The following is a 23,987-nucleotide window of genomic DNA, read 5'->3' on the forward strand; positions in this document are numbered from 1 at the left end:
AATTAACTCAGGAACCACACCTGTGTTGAAGCACCTGATTTCAATACACGTTGTATCCCTCATTTACTCAAATGTTTCCATTATGCTGGCAGTTACCTGTATATGAGAAATAGAACCGAAACTCAACATCTCCAGACCTAATAACATATAAACAAGTGTCTGTTTTCCTCCTACCTCGCCAGACAAATGCTAGTCTTTAGTCTATATGTAGGTCAGACAAATCTAGGGTTGTCTCACACCTCGCAGGTGAAACAGCAAGGCTGGCGGAAAGGAAAAGTCCCCTAGCTAGCCTTCCGTCTGAGTTAGTGGACACTGTCGGCATTCTTTCCCTGCTGCATACCGCTGCCTGTGGCCTATCCTGGACTGCACTGTCCTCTGGGAGGGCCTTTGCATAAGCCTAGTAGGGACACCGACACACATTGTCTTGGATGCAGCACGGCCAATTTGCTTTGCAAATGCCAAGTCATCTATCTGGCTGGATGTCATGCTGTGGCCTTGGAGGCAACGGGCAGCGAGTAGCGGGACCAGAGGGCGGAGCCCTGGGAGAAAAAGGAAACACTGCATGTTTGTCTTACTTTTATATGCCCTTGTGTCCGTGATGGCCATCTGATAATTACTCGGAAAATATTTAAATTGGTTCTTTGCTGCTGCCTCTTTTCCTGTTAGCAGGGAGAGGTGATGTTTTAGTTTTATATAGTGAGGTGATGGTGGTGAGGGGCCAGGATGCCCAGGCAGCAGGTGCTGAGGGGTACATGCAGGGATGTGAATTTATAAAGTACTGGGTAAATATTTGAATTATAGTGGAAAGGTACTGGTTGCTAGTATACAGTTTTTCTTCCAGGCCTCAAGCCAAAAGAGAGGGAAATAAATTCATTTGTACTAACTTTGGCTTAGTAACTATGTAATAAGGAAGAACATTGCATGTCGTGTCATCATCATGATATCCATTTTTTACCATGACCTACAGTGCCTTCGGGAAGTATTCAGACCTCTTGACTGTTTCCACATTTTGTTACGTTACAGCCTTATTCTAAAATGGATTCAATTGTTTTCCCCCCTCATCAATCTACACACACTACCCCATAACGACAAAGCGAAAAACAGGTTTAGACATTTTTGCTGAAATATAAATAAGAAAGAAATTAAATATAAAATGTACATAAGTATTCAGACCCTTTACTCAGTACTTTGTTGAAGCCTTGAGTCTTCTTGGGTATGACGCTACAAGCTTGGCACACCTGTACTTGAGGATTTTCTTCCATTGTTCTCTGCAGATCTTCTCAAGCTCTGTCAGGTTGGATGTGGAGCGTTGCTGCCAAGCTATTTTCAGGTCTCTCCAGAGATGTTCGATAGGGTTCAAATCCGGGCTCTGGCTGGGCCACTCAAGGACATTAAGAGACTTGTCCCGAAGCCACTCCTGCGTTGTCTTGGCTGTGTGCATAGGGTTGTTGTCCTGTTGGAAGGTGAGCCTTCTCCTCAGTCTGAGGACCTGAGTGCTCTGAAGCAGATTTTCATCAAGGATCTCTCTGTACTTTGCTCTGTTCATATTTGATTTCATCAGACCAGAGAATCTTGTTTCTCATGGTCTGAGAGTCTTTAGGTGCCTTTTGTCAAACTCCAAGCAGGTAGTCATGTGCCTTTAACTGAGGAGTGGCTTCTGTCAGGCCACACAACAATAAAGGCCTGATTGGTGGAGTGCGGCAGAGATGGTTGTCCTTCTGGAAGGTTCACCCATCTCCACAGGAGAACTCTAGAGCTCAGATTTACCATTGGGTTCTTGGTCACCTCCCTGACAAAGGCTCTTCTCTCCCAATTGCTCAGTTTGGCCAGGCGGCCAGCTCTAGGAAAAGTCTTGGTGGTTCCAAACTTCTTCTTTAAGAATGAGGAACATTTGTAATAGATTTTAGAATAAGGCTGTAACGTGACAAAATGTGGAGAAAGTCAAGGGGTCTGAATACTTTCCGAAGGCATTGTACTGAAATAGGGACATGCATGTTATATACATCACAGGCCCTGCTTAACAGAGATCATGTGATGTGTGCTGTGACCTGTGTTCTTCTGCGTAGGTAGGCTGTAAGACATGAGTCATCAGAGCAGCAGAGCGGAGAGTGAGACGACGTGCTGCTCCTTAGATATCCTCCTAGAAACTAGGGACCAGTTGCTACACTCTTAGAAAAAACACATACCTCTGTGTAAAGGGTTATACCTGGAACCAAAAAGGGTTCTTCATAGGGTTCACCTATGGGGACAGCTGAAGAACCCTTTTATCGTCACCGTCACCGTCACAGAGCAGTGCAGTGTATGATGAGCCACTTGGCACCAGTCCCTGTCTGAGAGTTGGCCACACAGTTCAGTTTACACACCACACAATGGATGTCATGTGCACCGCAGCTAATGCCGGGAAATGAGCGCTCATTAGCGTTGATGCTGGATAATGGTAATATGCGTGTATCTGTAGTCTGCATGCTGCTCTGGTTTGTGTGTGTGTGTGTGTATTCTCACTGCATTGGTCAGGTGTGAATGTATCCCTGGCAGGGTCGAGCGCACCCCTCCATTCTTCCCACCTCTCCACATGATGATGAAAGAGGAGTGTGTGCCATCAGGGCACAATAGCGGGGACATTTCACATGCATCCATCTGAGGCGCAGATGGCAGACCAGGTAATTCCATCCCCCTCGGCTGGGCTGTGGATGGTTTGACTCCTGGACAGGCCTAGAGGCCCCTTACGGGGCCAGGTGTGGTTTCCCTACGGACCCGACGACATGGAGCCCATGCAGCTAAAAAGGCTGAGGGTGTGGAAATGTGAAATGTCTAAATAAACTACCTGTGTCAGACTGAATCCATTTACTCACACTCTGCACCTCGGAGAGGAAATAAGAAATTCTGTTTCTCACTTTCGAGGGTCTGTAATAAGCTGCACCCTCAGAGTCAATGCTCTCCATTCAGCAGACCTGTCTGCTTGCTGTGGCCTTGTAGTGCAGCCTGTTTATTTGGCCACAGTGGCAAGAGACTTACGGGAAATCGTAGATCCAGCTAAATAATGTGAGTACAAAGCAAAACAGGATTCTGTCAAATTCCTAAACGAGGTCGATTAATGCAAATAGGTTGGGTAGTTTGGTAGGGTCGGGAGCAGTTACAACTGTCTGGATCAGAAGGATTACAGGCAGAACTGGAATTCTTTCATCGAGGAAGCTGCTCCACTCCACAGAGCTGGAACTTCAAATACCCCTTTTCAAAGCCTGTACACTCGACAGTAACATGCTTGTTTTTGCTGTGCATTTGATCTCCTCACAAGCTTACCGCTGTCCTTCTTACAGGAGGCATACAGGGCTGGTGGAGAAGCGTCAGGATAAGAGACAAGGAGCGGCGAAGAAGTCACCTCTTAGGGATTAATTATGGTATGCTGATATTAAAACATTAGCCCCAGAACTGTCGCTTCGCTTCGCCTCACCCGGCATGGCAGGCTTTATTGCTAGCTCGCCTCGGTGTTAGTCGGAGAGTGACAGGCAACCTGGATGAAGGAGATAGCTAGTGCTCAGGTCACAGGCTGACATCTTTATGCTCCAGCACTGGTCCTTAGAGGGGTAGACTGTGGGGGCAGCAGGGTCAAGCTCAACCCAGGCCAGGCCAAGCAGGAAACCTCAGGGAGAGACAAGAGAAGAGCCAGGCCACAGAACCAGTGTGTTTCCTGGGTATATGATGACCTGAGGTGAATGGCGTGTCCAGAGGGCATAAAACAAGGGCGGAAAATGGTCTGGAAAACCCCAATAGACCATTACATTGCCTGTCAAATTATGAACATACTGTATTTGACTGAAAATATAATGTACTTCGATTTGTATTTTTATTACACTCATAGCTATTATGCATATCTCTTTTGTGGATAGCTTGACCTATATTATATTGGGATAACATGGGCAGCATGTAAACATTCATGGTTATTTGACACCCTGGGCCAAAAGCATCTCCGGCTCTCTGTGATATATATCCAAGTGGGCATACGACCTGATAAAGACGTATTTTTCTGGTTGAAATCTGGTCGGGACGTCTATAACTCGATCACAACCAGATTAAGACCTCTTTTCCATGATGTCTTTTTGACGTCATGAAAAATAAATCTTATTTTGGTTGAAATATGTTTTTTCATTGAAATCTGATTGAACAACTGATCAGTTATCTCAATGCTACTCAATTAATAGACACCAATCCATATAAATATGCACAGTGCATTCGGAAAGTATTCAGACCCCTTGACTTTTTCTGCATTTTGTTACGTTACAGCCTTATTCTAAAATGGATTAAATTGATGTTTTCCCTCACCACCCTCCACATGGTGGAAAAGCTAAAACTGTTTTTTAGAAATTTTAGCAAAATATATAAACCCCCCCCAGAAATATCACATTTACATAAGTATTCAGACCCTTTAATCAGTACTTTGTTGAAATACCTTTGGCAGCGATTACAACCTCGAGTATTCTTGGGTATGATGCTTGGCACACCTGTATTTGTAGAGTTTCTCCCATTCTTCTCTGCAGATCCTCTCAAGCTCTGTCAGGTTGGATGGGTAGCATTGCTGCACAGCCATTTCTCTCCATAGCCATTTCTCTCCAGATCCATTTCTCTCCAGGTCTCTCCAGATGTTCGACCGGGTTCAAGACCGGGCTCTGGCTGGGCCACTCAAGGACATTAAGAGACTTGTCCCAAAGCCACTCCTGCATTGCCTTGGGTGTGAGCAAGGGGTTGCTGTCCTGCTGGAAGGTGAACCTTAGCCCCAGTCTGAGGACCTGAGTGCTCTGGAGCAGGTTTTCATGAAGGATCTCTCTGTACTTTGCTCCATTCATCTTTCCCTCAATCCTGACTAGTCTCCCTGCTGCTGCAAAACATCCCCACAGGATGACGCTACCACCACCATGCTTCAACGAAGGGATTGTGCCAGGTTTCTTCCAGACGTGACGCTTGGTATTCAGGCCAAAGAGTTCAACCTTGGTTTCATCAGACCGGAGAATCTTGTTTCTCATGGACTGAGAGTCTTTAGGTGCCTTTTGGCAAACTCCAAGCGGGCTGCCATGTGCCTTTGACTGAGGAGTGGCTTCTGTCCTTCCACACTACAATAAAGGCCGGATTGGTGGAGTACTGCAGAGATGGTTGTCCTTCTGGAAGGTTCATCTTTTATTTTTTATTTTTTTTATTTCACCTTTATTAAACCAGGTAGACTAGTTGAGAACAGGTTCTCATTTGCAACTGCGACCTGGCCAAGATAAAGCATAGCAGTGTGAACAGACAACACAGAGTTACACATGGAGTAAACAATTAACAAGTCAATAACACAGAGAAAAAAGGGGAGTCTATATACAATGTGTGCAAAAGGCATGAGGAGGTAGGCGAATAATTACAATATTGCAGATTAACACTGGAGTGATAAATGATCAGATGATCATGTACAGGTAGAGATATTGGTGTGCAAAAGAGCAGAAAAGTAAATAAATAAAAACTGTGGGGATGAGGTAGGTGAAAATGGGTGTGCTATTTACCAATAGATTATGTACAGCTGCAGCGATCGGTTAGCTGCTCAGCTAGCTGATGTTTGAAGTTGGTGAGGGAGATAAAAGTCTCCAACTTCAGCGATTTTTGCAATTCGTTCCAGTCACAGGCAGCAGAGTACTGGAACGAAAGGCGGCCGAATGAGGTGTTGGCTTTAGGGATGATCAATGAGATACACCTGCTGGAGCGCGTGCTACGGATGGGTGTTGCTATCGTGACCAGTGAGCTGAGATAAGGCGGAGCTGTACCTAGCATGGCCTTGTAGATGACCTGAAGCCAGTGGGTCTGGCGACGAATATGTAGCGAGGGCCAGCTGACTAGAGCATACAAGTCGCAGTGGTGGGTAGTATAAGGTGCTTTAGTGACAAAACGGATGGCACTGTGATAAACTGCATCCAGTTTGCTGAGTAGAGTGTTGGAAGCAATTTTGTAGATGACGTCGCCGAAGTCGAGGATCGGTAGGATAGTCAGTTTTACTAGGGTAGGCTTGGCAGCGTGAGTGAAGGATGCTTTGTTGGGGAATAGAAAGCCGATTCTTGATTTGATTTTCGATTGGAGATGTTTGATATGGGTCTGGAAGGAGAGTTTGCAGTCTAGCCAGACACCTAGGTACTTATAGGTGTCCACATATTCAAGGTCGGAACCATCCAGTGTGGTGATGCTAGTCGGGCATGCGGGTGCAGGCAGCGATCGGTTGAAAAGCATGCATTTGGTTTTACTAGCGTTTAAGAGCAGTTGGAGGCCACGGAAGGAGTGTTGTATGGCATTGAAGCTCGATTGGAGGTTAGATAGCACAGTGTCAAATGACTGGCCGAAAGTGTATACAATGGTGTCGTCTGCGTAGAGGTGGATCAGGGAATCGCCCGCAGCAAGAGCAACATCATTGATATACACAGAGAAAAGAGTCGGCCCGAGAATTGAACCATGTGGCACCCCCATAGAGACTGCCAAAGGACCGGACATCATGCCCTCCGATTTGACACACTGAACTCTGTCTGCAAAGTAATTGGTGAACCAGGCAAGGCAGTCATCCGAAAAACCGAGGCTACTGAGTCTGCCGATAAGAATATGGTGATTGACAGAGTCGAAAGCCTTGGCAAGGTCGATGAAGACGGCTGCACAGTACTGTCTTTTATCGATGGCGGTTATGATGTCGTTTAGTACCTTGAGTGTGGCTGAGGTGCACCCGTGACCGGCTCGGAAACCAGATTGCATAGCGGAGAAGGTACGGTGGGATTTGAGATGGTCAGTGACCTGTTTGTTGACTTGGCTTTGGGTATGGACCTTAGATAGGCAGGGCAGGATGGATATAGGTCTGTAACAGTTTGGGTCCAGTGTGTCTCCCCCTTTGAAGAGGGGGATGACTGCGGCAGCTTTCCAATCCTTGGGGATCTCAGACAATATGAAAGAGAGATTGAACAGGCTGGTAATAGGGGTTGCGACAATGACGGCGGATAGTTTCAGAAATAGAGGGTCCAGATTGTCAAGCCCAGCTGATTTATACGGTTCCAGGTTTTGCAGCTCTTTCAGAACATCTGCTATCTGGATTTTGGTAAAGGAGAACCTGGAGAGGCTTGGGCGAGGAGCTGCGGGGGGACTGGAGCTGTTGGCCGAGGTAGGAGTAGCCAGGCGGAAGGCATGGCCAGCCGTTGAGAAATGCTTGTTGAAGTTTTCGATAAACATGGATTTGTCGGTGGTGACCGTGTTCCCTAGCCTCAGTGCAGTGGGCAGCTGGGAGGAGGTGCTCTTGTTCTCCATGGACTTCACAGTGTCCCAGAACTTTTTGGAGTTGGAGCTACAGGATGCAAACTTCTGCCTGAAGAAGCTGGCCTTAGCTTTCTGACTGACTGCGTGTATTGGTTCCTGACTTCCCTGAACAGTTGCATATCGCGGGGACTGTTCGATGCTATTGCAGTCCGCCACAGGATGTTTTTGTGCTGGTCGAGGGCAGTCAGGTCTGGAGTGAACCAAGGGCTGTAGCTGTTCTTAGTTCTGCATTTTTTGAACGGAGCATGCTTATCTAAAATGGTCAGGAAGTTACTCTTAAAGAATGACCAGGCATCCTCAACTGACGGGATGAGGTCAATGTCCTTCCAAGATACCCGGGCCAGGTCGATTAGAAAGGCCTGCTCACAGAAGTGTTTTAGGGAGCGTTTGACAGTGATGAGGGGTGGTCGTTTGACTGCGGCACCGTAGCGGATACAGGCAATGAGGCAGTGGTCGCTGAGATCCTGGTTGAAGACAGCAGAGTTGTATTTGGAGGGCCAGTTGGTCAGGATGACGTCTATGAGGGTGCCCTTGCTTACAGAGTTAGGGTTGTACCTGGTGGGTTCCTTGATGATTTGTGTGAGATTGAGGGCATCTAGCTTAGATTGTAGGACTGCCGGGGTGTTAAGCATATCCCAGTTTAGGTCACCTAACAGAACAAACTCTGAAGCTAGATGGGGGGCAATCAATTCACAAATGGTGTCCAGGGCACAGCTGGGAGCTGAGGGGGGTCGGTAGCAGGCGGCAACAGTGAGAGACTTATTTCTGGAGAGAGTAATTTTCAGAATTAGTAGTTCGAACTGTTTGGGTATGGACCTGGAAAGTATGACATTACTTTGCAGGCTATCTCTGCAGTAGACTGCAACTCCTCCCCCTTTAGCAGTTCTATCTTGACGGAAGATGTTATAGTTGGGTATGGAAATCTCTGAATTTTTGGTGGCCTTCCTGAGCCATGATTCAGACACGGCAAGGACATCAGGGTTAGCAGAGTGTGCTAAAGCAGTGAGTAAAACAAACTTAGGGAGGAGGCTTCTGATGTTGACATGCATGAAACCATGGCTTTTTCGATCACAGAAGTCAATAAATGAGGGTGCCTGGGGACATGCAGGGCCTGGGTTTACCTCCACATCACCCGCGGAACAGAGAAGGAGTAGTATGAGGGTGCGGCTAAGGGCTATCAAAACTGGTCGCCTAGAGCGTTGGGGACAGATAATTAGAGGAGCAGGTTTCTGGGCATGGTAGAATATATTCAGGGCATAATGCGCAGACAGGGGTATGGTGGGGTGCGGGTATGGCGGAGGTAAGCCCAGGCACTGGGTGATGATGAGAGAGGTCTTATCTCTGGACATGCTGGTTGTAATGGGTGAGGTCACCGCATATGTGGGAGGTGGGACAAAGAAGGTATCAGGGGTATGAGGAGTGGGACTAGGGGCTCCATAGTGAACTAAAACAATGATAACTAACCTGAGCAACAGTATACAAGGCATATTGACATTTGAGAGAGACATACAGCGAGGCATACAGTAATCACAGGTGTTGAATTGGGAAAGCTAGCTAAAACAGTGGGTGAGACAACAGCTAATCAGCTAGCATAACAACAGCAGGTAAAATGGCATTGACTAGGCAACGGGGCCGACAGATAAAACAAACAAGCAGAATGGAGTACCGTGATTAATGGACAGTCCAGCGTGCATCAGCTATGTAGCCAAGTGATCAGAGTCCAGGGGCAGCGGTGGATGGGTCAGGAAGAACTCTGGAACTCTGTCAGATTCACCATCAGGTTCTTGGTCAACTCCCTGACCAAGGCCCTTCTCCCCGATTACTCAGTTTGGCCGGGCGGCCAGCTCTAGGAAGAGTCTTGGTGGTTCCAAACGTATTCTATTTAAGAATGACGGAGGCCACTGTGTTCTTGGGGACCTTCAATGCAGCAAACATTTTTTGGTACCCTTCCCCAGATCTGTGCCTCAACACAATCATGTCTCGGGCTCTATGGACAATTCCTTCGACCTCATGGCCTGGTTTTTGCTCTGACATGCACTGTCAACTGTGGAACCTTATATAGACAAGTTTGTGCCTTTCCAAATCATGTCCAATCAATTGAATTAACCACAGGTGGACTCCATGTAAGTTGTAGAAACATCTCAAGGATAATCAATGGAAACAGGATGTACCTGAGCTCAATTTTGAGTCTAGTAGCAAATAGTCTGAATACTTTTATAAATATCTGTTTTTTATTTTTAAATATTTTAGCAAAAAAATTTTTTTTTAAACTGTTTTGTCATTTATGGGGTGTTTAATTTAATGAATTTTAGAATAAGGCTTTAACGTAACAAAATATGAAAAGTCAAGGGATCTGAATACTTTCTTAATGCATTGTACATACTGTATTGTTTGGGATCATTCACCCATTGGATATAAGACACTAGAACCATTAAAATGATTGAAATTGGAGTAAATGTTATTTTTCAGCAGGGTTTGCATGATTCAGCTTAAAACATTTGGCAAACGACAGCTGGCAGAGCGCACCAAAGCGGGTTAAGGTCTCATGGCATACTGGACCCAGTCAACACGTTGGGCTCGTGCCTATTCCATTTTAGACTTGAAGGACTCGGCATGGACTTGGGGGGCTTCGTACGGATGAGCTTTTCCCGCGTCCTGCCGAATCATATTACTCTGGGCTCCGGCTAATGGTACTCGAGCCGAGCCCATTTCAGGTTATCCGGCCCGATTAACTTTTTCAGGAGTAGGGCCATTTTAGGTTTTTATTCGGCAAGGGATGAAATACCAATATAAAAAAATATTTTAAAAAATATATATATTTCACCTCTAAGTCATCGAATTTTCTAGGTCATAAAATTTGTGTCAGTCTCTGCGTCCTATAGCTATCAGAGATGGTCCCTAATTTAGAGAATATTCATCCTATAAATGCTTTTGCTTTTACTAAAGGCTATGGCAGCTTTTGTTTTACAGTCCACCCAATTAAAAAGTGCTCATTCCTTTCCATAACATTGTTTCTAGGTTACCAGCATATAAGATATACATGCACAATAATAACTTTACAAAAATGATCTGCTAACTTGCTGTGTGTGTTGGCTTCTATGGTCATCTTTTGTCTGTGTTAGCTAATTGCACTGTTTATTGTGCTGCACATGTTCTTCTGTTCCACTGTATGCCATTTTGATGTTCTATTATGACTAACAAAAAAATATCTGAATTTAACAAATAACACACAGGCCTATTTTTTTCTATATCCTACTACAATTTACCAGGATTGACAAAATCCTATTTTTATCGCATTTATTTTAATCACTAATTAGTCAAACATGATTGCACCTGAATTTGATCCTGAAAATATGATTATAATATTTCCCCTTAAAGCTTTTAAGCAATTAACATAATGCAGGCAGTAATTGTATTTGAATTTCAATGGCTAAATAAGGAGGTAGGCATATCAGTTCCAGCTGAAACTTGGATTGGAATCTGTGCTTCATGTGCAGCAATAGATCTCTCCGTGCAGCAGGCAGCCTGCTTGCTTCAGCATCAACATTCCATAAGGCCGTTGGGACAGAGCACCGGGCAGGCTACACAACAACACAGCTGGAAAAGAATGACAGTTTCTCAATGTACACCAAAAATATATATATTTGACTGCTAAGTGGCAGTCCCTGTTCTCCGGCATTTCTGTTTTACTGCTGTAAGTAAAGCGGTGGTTTGTTGGGGAAAAGAACGTCAAGGAAAGGTTCGCATGCTAGCTAACTTTAGCTAACTAACATTATCTCTCTGGCTAACCCTCCGTTGACATGGTACGTTTTCATTTTGATAAATGTTTAGTTAATGACAGTAAATGTGCGTGTATGTGTGTTCTCTGTGTGAGAGAGTGTGTGTGTGTGAGTGAGAATGAGCGAGAGAGAGAGAGATGATGATCACAATAACTTATAGAAAATATAGTTGTCATGTCAACATTGTGACATATATAACAAACATTGATTGTGTGTGTGAGACATTGCAAGCTAGTCTAATTCTTGAAATGTGTACCCCCCCATATGGATTTACATTTTTTCTTAATTCATCAGAGATCCTTGTATTTTGTATTTGACAATATGATACATTTTGCTATACCTGCTCCCCCTTAACACTCATTCACATGTTGCACCTGTCAACTGCCTTTTTCAATTTTTGATTCTCTTTTTTTGCAGGAATGTTCCCACTGGACACACACTAGTTGAATCAATGTTGTTTCCACATCTTTTGAAATGAAATTACGTTGAACTAGCGTGAGATAGACGTTGGATTAACGTCTGCTCCCAGTGGGGTCCAGCTTGGATGGAAGGGTAGAGGTGGTAACAAAGGAAAGAAGTACAGAAGTTACCCAGCCTGCTGACTAAGACATTTAAATGGCCTATCTCTCACTCTCCATCTGTCTGCCTGACTGCCAGATTGCTGAGGGGCAACATAGTCAATGTACTTGCTAAGTCTAACTTAGTGAAGACCTTAGGCAATGGTTAATCATGATTTGTCTCGGTCTTTAAAGTTCCTGAAACATGTCAATGACGTGATGCACGGCTTCTACACCAGTGCTTGGCCACACACTCAGTTACCAGTGACCTATTCTACTACATCCCAGGGATAGGAGTGAGCAGACCAACCCGTCTGACAGTTTTGTGTGGAAAATTTTGTTTTTGTCTATTTGAAACTCTGATATTCAATGTGAATTGATTCCTACTAATCAGCTTTGTAAGAGCTAGGTTTGTACTAGCTATGCTGATGATGGTTAACATTTTTTCATTAAATCACTGAGACTGGATTCCCCAAGAGACATGCTATTCAGCTGCCCATGATTGCCTGAGTAAGTAGATCCAAATTGCTGTCAGTAGATCAAATTGGAATAGCACCACTTCTAATAATAGAAGTTTGTAAAGCATATAAAATCCTATTTTAACGAACTTTTTTTTTTCAGGTGCAAAACTGTTCTGATTCAAGAGATACCTACCTCCCTTGGTGAGTCATGTAAAGTTTCTACCATTTCTCTCTTGCTCATTCTTAACATTTAGAGATATTATCCAACTACTGTTACATTTTTCAGTCCTTTTTCTTAAAATGTTTCAGATTAATTCATTGGTCATCAATGTTCCACTTCAATATAAGGGCCAGAGGAGCAAGCATGCCTTTGCTACCACTAGTGTGTGCTCTTCATTGTAGTTGGTAAGTAAATATGAGCAGTTGAGACATTTGACATAAACAACAGCTATATTTACATCAGATTTTCATGTGAATATTTGCAAATACACATAAAAACAATATGCACATTTTCCAAACAGAGTTTAGTTTCCATCAAATTGACTTTTTGGTGATGAATGGCTGTGCGTGATGACGTAGTAAACATAACTTTTGCGGTTAAATTCCCTTGTACCGAATAAGAAATACAAGTTAAATGGGTTTCCGTTGCATTTTCAACTCTACTGATAGTTTTGTCACAACAAATGTTGCGTTATACCGTGAATGTGCCCACTTTAGTCTTGGCATGTGCACTCAAGCCAACAGCTGGCAGATACAATGTGGGCAGGCTACCTACAGTGCCTTCAGAAAGTATTCACACCCCTTGACTTTTTCCACATTTTGTTTGTTACAGCCTGAATTTAAAATGGATTAAATGTAGATGTCGTTTTTGCACTGGCCTACAAACACTACACCCCATAATGTCAAAGTAGAATTTTGTTTTTCAGAAGTTTTACAAATGAAAAGCTGAAATGTCAATAAGTATTTAACCCCTTTGACATAGCAAGCCTAAATGAGTTCAGGAGTAAAAATGTGCTTATCAAGAATAATATGTTGCATGGATTCACTGTGTGCACAAATAGTGCTTAAAATGATTTTTGAATGACTACCTCACCTCTGTACCTCACACACAGAATTATCTGTAGGTCCCTCAATCGAGCAGTGAATTTCAAATACAGATTTAACCAGAGACCAGGGAAGTTCTCCAATGCCTTGCAAAGAATTGCACCTATTGGTAGATGGGTAAAAAATAAATGAATATCCCTTTGAGCATGGTGAAGTTATTAATTACACCTTGGATGGTGTATAAATACACCCAGGCACTACAGGCGTCCTTCCTAACTCAAGTTGTCTGAGGAAGGAAACCACTCAGGGATTTCACCATGACAGTTACAGAGGTTTTAATGGCTGTGATAGGAGAAAACTGAGGATGGAACAACATTGTAGTTACTCCACAATACTAACCTAAATGACAGAGTGAAAAGAAGGAAGCCTGTACACAATAAAAAACATTCCAAAACATGCATCCTGATTGCAATAAGTCACTAAAGTAATACTGCAAAAAAATGTGACAAAGCAATTAACTTTTTTGTCCTGAATACAAGAGTTATGTTTGGGGCAAATACAACACATTACTGATTACCATTCTCCATATTTTCAAGCATAGTGGTGACTGCTTCATGTTTTGTGTATGCTTGTAATCGTTAAGGACTGGGGAGTTTTTCAGGATAAAAAAATAAATGTAATGGAGCTAAGCACAGGAAAAATCCTAGAGGAAAACCTGGTTCAGTCTGCTTTCCACCAGACACTGGGAGATGAATGAATTCGCCTTTCAGCAGAACAATAACCTAAAACACAAGGCCAAATCTACAATGGAGTTGCTTACCAAGAAGACAGTGAATGTTACTGAGTGTCCGAGTTATAATTTTCAGTTAAATCTACTTGAAAATCTGTGGCAAGACCTTAAAATGGTTGTATAGCAATGATCAACAACCAATTTGACAGAGCTTGAATAATTTTGAAAAGAATAATGGGCAAATGTTTCATAATCCAGGTGTGGAAATCTCTTACAGACATACCCAGCAAGACTCACATCTGTAAATGCTACAAAAGGTGCTTCTACAAAGTATTGACTCAGGGGTGTGAATACTTACAGTATGTAAATGATACAGTATTTTTTTCCAACTTGTACTTTACTTGCATAAAAAGGTTGGATGGAAACCAATGTTAATGAAACATTTTTTGTACATTCTGACTGTTGAAGATAGTTTTACAGTGTATTACTGTTCTGTCATATCCTGCATGCCCACATTATGCCAAATCGTTAATTTATTTTCTTATCTTTTTATGCTTACAGTAAGTGTCATGAAAAGTCAGAACACTCAGGAGGTTGTGTTACGGGCCCTCTGGAAAGTCCTAAAATGTGCCCCTGACTGTCGTGGTGGAGGAGGACACAAAGTATGTACAATGAGTATACAAAATATTAGGAACACTTTCCCATATATTGAGTTGCACTTCCTGTGGGGCCCCGGTTAGTTTAGGTAATATGTACATGTAGGTAGAGTTATTAAAGTGACTATACATAGATGATAACAGAGAGTAGCAGCAATGCAAATAGTCTAGGTAGCCAGTTGATTAGGTGTTCAGGAGTCTTATGGCTTGGGAGTAGAAGCTGTTTAGAAGCCTCTTGGAACCTAGACTTGGCGCTCCGGTACCCCTTGCCGTGCGGTAGTAGAGAGAACAGTCTATGACTAGGGTGGCTGGAGTCTTTGGCAATTTTTAGGGCCTTCCTCTGATACCGCCTGATATAGAGGTCCTGGATGGCAGGAAGCTTGGCCCCAGTGACGTACTGGGCGGTTCACACTACCCTCGGTAGTGCCTTGCGGTCAGAGGCCAAGCAGTTTCCATACCAGGCAGTGATGCAACTAGTCAGGATGCTCTCAATGGTGCAGATGTAGAACCTTTTGAGGATCTGAGGACAAATGCCAAATCATCAGGAAGTCGAGTATCCAGTTGCGGAGGGAGGTGTTTAGTCCCAGGGTCCTTAGTTTATTGATGAGCTTTGAGGGCACTATGGTATTGAATGCTGAGCTGTAGTCAATGAATAGCATTCTCACATATGTGTTCCTTTTGTCCCACCGCGCGGTATGCAAATTGGAGTGGGTCTAGGGTTTCTGGTATAATGGTGTTGATGTGAGCCATGACCAGCCTTTCAAAGCACTTCATGGCTACAGACGTAAGAGCTACGGGTCGGTAGTCATTTAGGCAGGTTACCTTAGTGTTATTGGGCACAGGCACTATTGTGGTCTGCTTAAAACACTTTGGTATTAGACTTGGACAGGGAGAGGTTGAAAATGTCAGTGAAGACACTTGCCAGTTGGTCAGCGCATGCTCGGAGTACACGTCCTGGTAATCCGTCTGGCCCTGCGGCCTTGTGAATGTTGACCTGTTTAAAGATATTACTCACATCGGCTGTGGAGGACGTGATCACGCAGTCTTCTGGAACAGCTGGTGCTATCATGCATGTTTTAGTGTTATTTGCCTCGAAGCGAGCATAGAAGTAGTTTAGCCCGTCTGGTAGGCTTGTGTCACTGGGCAGCTCTCGGCTGTGCTTCCCTTTGTAGTCAGTGCATCACAACTTTACATCACATTCAGAGGCACTTAAATCTTTTGTCTTGCCCATTCACCCTCGGAATAGCACACATGCACAATCCATTTCTCAATTGTCTCAAGGCTTAAACATCCTCCTTTAATCTGTCTCCTCCCCTTCATCTACACTGATTGAAGTGGATTTAACAGGTGTTATCAATAAGGGATCATTGCTTTCAGATGGATTCATCTGGTCAGGCTATGTCATGGAAAGAGCAGATGTTCCTAATGTTTTGTACAAGTTGCTCTTTTTTGAAGACACCTTGAATCTATAACTGCCACAAATGTCTTAAACTCGTACCATGGAAATACATTTAGTCAGCTGAGTCCAAAGTTTCTTCAGGAATGTTATTTTCTAGTTTTCTTTAAAATCTCAAATTGATAAAGTTGTGATGCACTGATTCTGTTCATTGCAGATCTGACACATCACACGAGTCTTCAAGGCGGCCACTACGCTCCAGATCGTCTTCTGTGCTCAGAGGTCCTTCATGAGGATTTACCCCATCACACCACTCTTATTAATGATGAATAAAATAAAAAGCAATGAGCCTTTATATACTGTGTCCAATTCTTTCTATGCATGTAATGTCTGTGGGTGAATTATGAAACAATTACTGTATGCAGATGTGCAAAATGTTTTGATGTATATTTGTTTTTGCCATTGCTTGATATATTTTAAATGTAAGAATATGTGGCATATTGAAACATTAATTGGTCCCTATAGAAACCCATAGAAATGTAATGAACCATGTATTCAATATCAAACTTCATCCTCTGCAATATGTTTTACAGTAGGTAATAAGCTGTAATCAGGTGGTCATTCAGGTTATGATGTCTTAACTATGACCAGTATATACAGTGCTTTCACAAAGTATTCATACCTCTTGACTTTTCCACATTTTGTTCAAATCCTCACCTCACGCACAATACCCTGTTAATGACAAAGTGAAAACATGTTGATAGAAATGTTTGCAAATTGATTGAAAATGAAATACAAAAATACCTCATTTACATAAGTATTCACACCTCTGGGTATGTCCAAGAGCTTTTCACATCTGGATTGTACAATGTTTGCACATTATTTTCTTCAAGCTCTGTCAAGTTGCCATAGATTTTCAAAACGATTTATGTCAAAACTGCAACTAGGCCACTCAGGAACATTCAATGTCATCTTGGTAAGCAACTCCAGTGTATATTTGGCTTCGTGTTTTAGGTTATTGTCCTGCTGAAAGGTGAATTTGTCTCTCCATGTCTGTTGGAAAGCAGACTGAACCAGGTTTTCCTCTAGGATTCTGCCTGTACTATTCAGTCTCGTCTTTGCCGATGACAAGCATACCCATAACATGATGCAGCTACCACCAGGCTTGAAAATATGTAGAGTGGTACTCAGTGATGTGATTTGCCACAAACATAACGCTTTGTATTCAGGACATAAAATGTATTTCTTTGCCACATTTTTTGCAGCTTTACTTCAGTGCCTTATTACAAACATTGAATATTAAACATAATGAATATGTTCATTCTGTACAGGCTTCCTTCTGTTCACTCATATAGGTTAGTATTGTGGAGTAACTTACAATGTTGTTGATTCATACTCAGAGTTTAATGGCTGTGATAGGAGAAAACTGACTGTTTTAATGTCACCATTGGCCTCATGGTGAAATCCCTGAGCAGTTTCCTTCCTCTCCTTCCTCTGAGTTAGGAAGGACGCCGTATCTTTGTAGTGACTGGGTGTATTGATACACCATCCAAAGTGTAATTAATAACCACCATGATTTTAGATGATTTTATCCATCTACCAATAGGTGCCCTTCTTTGCGAAGCATTGGAAAACCTCCCTGGTCTTTGTGGTAGAATCTGTGTTTGAAATTCACTGCTCGGCTGAATTTATAGATAATTGTATGTGTGGGCAACAGAGATGAGGTATTATGTGACTTGTTAAGCTGTGTACTCCTGAACTTATTTAGGCTTGCCATAAAGGGGTTGAATAATTATTGACTCAATACATTTCAGCTTTCCTTTTTACATTTTTTTATTTACCATAATTCCACTTTGACATTATGGGGTATTGTGTGTAAGTTATTGACACAACATAAAAATTGAGGCTGTAACACAACAACAAAAAGTCAAGGGGTGTGAATACTTCCTGAAGGCACTGTAATATAGCCCATCATATAGTGGTCACAATTATGATCCACTTGTCATATGGTGGTCAGTAAAAATTACATTTTTATTCAACCAGTTTGAGAGCAGAATAAGTTTTCTTAAAATAGAATAATTTGGACATCTTTTCAACCAGGTTTTGCCCACTGGGATATAGGGTGATATACTGTATGACAGTGCCTAGCTGGATGGTGTGAGCCATGACATGGCTCAGGGTGCTGTACATTTGGGTGTGTAATGGTATGTGTGTCACATATTTATAGACTCGCCACGCATTGTTTCAATATTCAATCATAGTATTTCCATGTCAACCAATATGCTTATGTGAAGTGCAGTGAAATCTAACTTTGAATTAATCCTAAACATGACTTTTTGATGAATGGGTTTTCTGAAAAATGTAAGCTCTATTGCTGTTTTACATAAACATTTTATCTTCTCTATGTGGATTATCTGTTTGATTGTTTATCTTTGTGATTCATGATTGTTTGATAGTTAATCTTCTTTTCATGTAACTGATGTCATCACTGTGTCTACTCTCTTTGTCCTCACTATGTCACTCTATGTCCTTACTATGTCTCTATGTCCTTACTATGTCTCCTACGTTCTCACTATATAGCCTATATCCTCACAGTCTCTTATATCCTCACCTTGAATCCTATATCCTCACTATGAATCCTATATCCTCACTATGTCTCCTATGTCCTCGCTATGTTTCCTATGTCCTCACTAGGTCTCCCATGTCCTCACTAGGTCTCCCATGTCCTCACTATGTGTCCCATGTCCTCGCTATGTCTCCTATGTCCTCACTATGTCCTCACCATGTCTCTATGTCCTTGTCTCTCTGCAGTTTGTGGTGACCATGTTCTGGGCCCTATACTTGTATGACAGAGACCTGGTGTACCCCAGACTTCTGGACAACTTCATACCCCAGTGGCTCAACCATGGCATGGTGAGTACTGTCTGTTTACTATACTGTTCCGAGCGTTACACTGTTGATTATTTAGCGTGGTTAGTACAGGGTGTTTAGGTAGCTAGAATACGATAAAGAAAATCATTCATTTTTGCTCAACATGGGGTCCAAAAGACAAATGTTATTTAGTCCCAAAGATAAATGTTATTTTCACACTTCTCTGTGGTAATATTTGTTATTGATCATTATAATTTACAAACATGTTATCAAGTAGAGGTATGTATTATAGACCATAGAGCATTTTTCCATTTTCCCCACTCTATTTAAGAGCCCACTCAGTAAATAAATAGACATTTGAAAGCATATCTGGAGCCCCAAACACATCAGTCACAGTGGACAATGGGCAGCTAATGGTGCCTAAACGCTTCCCATAATAGCAGACACAGTAGTGAGGCACATCTTGTTCCCCCCAATAATCTTCTCTATGGTCATGTTGACGTCAGCAGTCAAAACAATGGGAAGAGGTTGTGTAACTAGTGATATCTATCAGGTGGAACCGAAGCCCTCCGGCTGCCACAATTAGATGAAAGGCTTGTTATTCTAGCTGGTTACACTGGTGATTGATGGATGTGTTCGTTCGGTGCGTGTGCGTGTGCGTGTGTGTGTGTGTGTGTGTGTGTGTGTGTGTGTGTGTGTGTGTGTGTGTGTGTGTGTGTGTGTGTGTGTGTGTGTGTGTGTGTGTGCATCCCTGCGCCCGTGCTGCATGTCTTTTGGCTCCACAATCACATCCCAATCCTGCATCAAGAGTCGAGCCTCCAGCTGTGTCCATACACAGTGTATAAAGAAGCCTCAATGGATATCTTGATGGATGCGACATACTGTAGTAGTCTGTCACTGCTAGCAACCAATAATAGTACACAGACTGGTTGCTACATAACAATAACTGTTCACAAAGACTGTGGGAAATTCTGTGTAAGCAATTTGGGTGTATGTAAATGTCCAAGGCATTATGTATGATGATATTAATTGGTGTTTAATGGGCCATACTACAGAATATCAGCATAGATTTGGCAGTCAAACTGTGGAATAAAGCCTTGTTTTGATTGTAACTATGGATATGTGATCTTACCATTCACGTGAGAGATAAATCCGATCATTTTCCAGCGGCACTATGCAAAAATGCCGGTCTAATTTCCTCAAGCGTATTACCCCGACCCATATCCACTTCAGCGCGTGCCGGGAGTGTTGTTTGTTGTGTGTGTTGGAGTCTGTGTTGCTACGGTCAATTCAAGTCCCAAATGCTCCGATTAAATACAGACCAAGAGTCTTTAAGTCAGGACGAGATGGTACCCCGCGCCTCAACAATCATGTGGACCAACATGGGTTTAACCCAGAACAGACACTCACAGAAGGTGATCTGGCCTCCAGTCCTGCTAACTATTTTACTAAAGGCTGACCCCAGGGAAAACCCACGACGGGTCCAACAGCTGAAAACAATTCATGATATGCAAAGCCTCCAGATACAGTATGTGAGTGCTGAGCACCGGACGGGTGACGACTGCAGCAGCAGAGTTATTACTCCACAGTAACTATTTTCCTGCATTTCATGGTACCGCATTTGTTTGTTTACCCCCGCTGCCACGGCAACTGTCTCCAGCTCCCCTCGGTATGAGGAGAGAGTGACCGAACCCTGTTACTGTTTGGCAGCCTGGCCTGTGAGTGCTATTACAGTTCACTACAGAGCAAGAGAGTGTGGCCTGGTTCAGCCCTGTATATACACTGTGTGTGTGTGTATGTGTATATATATATATATATCTTCACACCACACCATCTTCACACCAGTCTCAACGTCAACAGTGAAGAGGCGACTCCGGGATGCTGGCCTTCTAGGCAGAGTTCCTCTGTCCAGTGTCTGTGTTCTTTTGCCCATCTTAATCTTTTATTTTTATTGGTCAGTCTGAGATATGGCTTTTTCTTTGCAACTCTGCCTAGAAGGCCAGCATCCCGAAGTCACCTCTTCACTGTTGACGTTGAGACTGGCGTTTTGCGGGTGCTATTTAATGAAGCTGACAGTTGAGGACTTGTAAGGCATCTGTTTCTCAAACTAGATACTAATGTACTTGTCCTCTTGCTCAGTTGTGCACCGGGGCCTCCCACTCCTCTTTCTATTGTTGTTAGAGCCAGTTTGCGCTGTTCTGTTAAGGGAGTAGTATACAGCGTTGTACGAGATCTTCAGTTTCTTGGCAATTTCTCGCATGGAATAGCCTTCATTTCTCAGAAAAAGAATAAACTGACGAGTTTCAGAAGAATGTACTTTGTTTCCGGCCATTTTGAGCCTGTAATCGAACCCACAAATGCTGATGCTCTAGATACTCTACTAGTCTAAAGAAGGCCAGTTTTATTGTTTCTTTAATCAGAACAACAGTTTTCAGCTGTGCTAACATACTTCCAAAAGGGTTTCCTAATGAACAATTAGCCTTTTAAAATGATAAACTTGGATTAGCTAACACAACGTGCCATTGGAACACAGGAGGGACATAGTCGGAACAAAGTCGTTTTCAACATTAACAATATCTACACTGTATTTCTGATGAATTTGATGTTATTTTAAATGGACAACAAAATGGGCTTTTCTTTCAAAAACAAGGACATTTCTAAGTGACCCCAAACTTTTGAACGGTATATGTATATATATATATCTCCTCCTCACACTGCTTATCACGTGGCGTCTGTTTTGACCATTCAAATACACCGGCAGGCGGTGGGATCTAACATAGCAAAGGAAGGCCTTCGGGAGGTATTTTGTACCCTGTCTACCACACAATGAAGCCTTGGTGCACACAGGGAGCGAGGTGTTGATAGAAACCCGGTCTCACCTTTCTCTCTGGGTGGGAGATACGACAGACCATCCGGACACAGTCCCTGACACAGTGCACTGCTGCACACAGCCCTAGAGATAACGTTTATTCAGGGAATGCACAAAGAGAAGACAGAAATGTTTTATAGACTCGGTAAGGAGTGGTCTGATTACGATGCTGTTGGTACAGCGTGTAGTACTGTCAAAATTATATCCCACTGAATAACCTAATAACGTTCTGTTCATTTATGCAGAATATCCCTCCCTGAATATTAATTTCAAGTTCACAAAGTAAAGCGAGACGTGACTTGCAAAGTGCAGATCTGCCGTCAAGAGATTTGCCTTCAAGAATTTACACAAAGGCAGAGAAAATAAACCAGTGTGAATTCCGGAGCATTTGCAACCAAAGTGGGAATGGATGGGACAGTTTTCCTCAGCACACGTTTTGATGTTGTCAAACCCGGTGCTGCATGTTTGACAAGCTTAACAGGACTCCCTTAATGTGGCTCTGACAATTAGGGCAGAGTCATTTCATCGCCACTTGAAGAGTTCGGTGTCGCGCGTTCACCGCGAGAGTTCCACCGAACCATCAGGAGGCAGTTTACCTGCGTCAAACTCACTTTGACAATAATCCACATCTCCACTATGTAATTAGAGGGCTGCCGAAAGAGGGCTGTCACAGAGGGCCTCTCTCTGTCTCTACTGTAATGTTAATGCCAGACATCTCCCACAGCCCAGGTTCAAAGCAGCTCAACGCGCGTCAACACGGAAGTAAACATCTCACATTTTCCCAGAGGGATACGTGTAGGGATGGAACTCGATACCAATGTCCCGGTTCTCAAAAACAACAATGAGAGAGACAGAAACTGACTAAACAATAGAAAAGATTGAGAGAGAAACTGACAAGTTGCAAATTTGAAGGTATTCTTGTTCGGCCCCTGTGGAATTAGAAGGAAGCCTTTATCCATCTCTCGCTCTGTCTGGGCCACCTTATATTTAATTCAGCAGGTCGCTTCAGGGGACATTTAAATGACACTGTGCCTTGAGATGGACCTCATTGTGCACTGGGGCCTTTATGAATGATTATCCCTGGTAAACACCCCCTATGTTGGCCAGGCCTTTAGTTGCGCTGCCATGTGTAAAGCCGGAGAGACAATGTGATACACCACAGCACCCTTTTCATAAGAGCAGCTCTCTGATTCGCCCAACATCAACTATTCATGTCCCTCCTCTTTAACTCTGCGTGTGTTCCCTCTCTATGTTCCTTTGTCATGTGCCAGTGGAAATGCATTTGGATTATTTGAAAGAGTTGGTCACACATGGTTGTACCAACAATGTAGTTATACGTGCATTTTCAATATCCCCTCCTCATTCCCGTCTGTTTATCTATCTAATGTGATTTTTCTCCCTCACTGTCTCTCATTAGTTTCGAAGTTAGTACAGTGATTGGACTGAAGAGGCTGTAAACTCTGTAGACTGCCTCTTAAACTGTCTCTGAACTATTTGCGGCGTTTCAGTCCAATTCCTTGTGCTGGATTTGCAGGCAGTCGTTAAGAGTGGAAAATAGCAGTGCCCACAGACAAATGTGGAATAGGCCTTTCGCAGAGGAGAAGATTGTCTCTAACTGTAAGCCCCTGCTGTGACTTTGGAATTTAAGACTGGGACAGAGGAGATATCCATTTAAAGTAAGACTTAACAGTCCCTACTGTAACTCTTGTGAAAGTAGAGGTCTCTCTTAGTAGGGCTACGACCGATCAACATCCCTTCCAATATACTGCTAGGATGATTCAGGCTTCCAATGCACTCTAATGGTGTCCACGTTGTTGATAATGACATGTGTGGTTTACCAACACCTAATGAGTTACATACAGTCCCAGACAGCTTTCAAGTACTTTTCTTTTTAGTTGTATTTATTTTTATTTTTTTGACAATGTGTTTTTTATTGTTTTTCCACGGCGCCCCACAAACAACACAACACACAAACAAAATGGCCACTATACAACACATTCCCCAAGGTGATCAACATACGGTTTCCACATAACTGACAAAACCCAGCGGCATCACTAGATAGGTCAGTTTTCCACTTTGTTATTTTTGCAGCAATTAGACTTAGATCACAAAACTTACTCTGATATTGTTCACCAATATTTACATTTCCCAACAGACATAATTGTGGAGATGGATGGATATATATTCCTAGACACAATGAAATGACAGCACATACAGCACATACAGCACATAATCCCAGAAGGGTGTCAGTTTATCACAGGACCACAACATCCTTTGTGCTTTTTGCATCTCTAACAGAGATGTGACATTTCTGGG

General features: G+C 43.0%; 1 protein-coding gene across 4 annotated transcripts in view; it reads left to right on the plus strand.

Moving 5' to 3' along the window:
• The window catches only part of LOC123995106 (androgen-induced gene 1 protein-like), a 61,345-nt gene that overhangs the window by 18,934 nt on the left and 18,424 nt on the right, over positions 1–23,987 (plus strand). The window contains exons 1-5 of one of the 4 annotated variants that reach the window (XM_046298438.1): positions 9,482–11,111; positions 11,505–12,154; positions 12,266–12,306; positions 12,415–12,510; positions 18,743–18,844. In XM_046298438.1, the coding sequence (XP_046154394.1) occupies positions 18,755–18,844 (90 nt within the window). In that variant the 5' untranslated portion in view covers positions 9,482–11,111; positions 11,505–12,154; positions 12,266–12,306; positions 12,415–12,510; positions 18,743–18,754. Of the gene's footprint in view, positions 1–9,481; positions 11,112–11,142; positions 12,155–12,265; positions 12,307–12,414; positions 12,511–18,742; positions 18,845–23,987 lie in introns of those variants that run through there. The other 3 variants (XM_046298441.1, XM_046298439.1, XM_046298437.1) reach the window with 3 other exon arrangements.

The sequence above is a fragment of the Oncorhynchus gorbuscha genome, linkage group LG14 (assembly GCF_021184085.1).
Source record: "Oncorhynchus gorbuscha isolate QuinsamMale2020 ecotype Even-year linkage group LG14, OgorEven_v1.0, whole genome shotgun sequence".
NCBI classification, from domain to species: domain Eukaryota; kingdom Metazoa; phylum Chordata; class Actinopteri; order Salmoniformes; family Salmonidae; genus Oncorhynchus; species Oncorhynchus gorbuscha.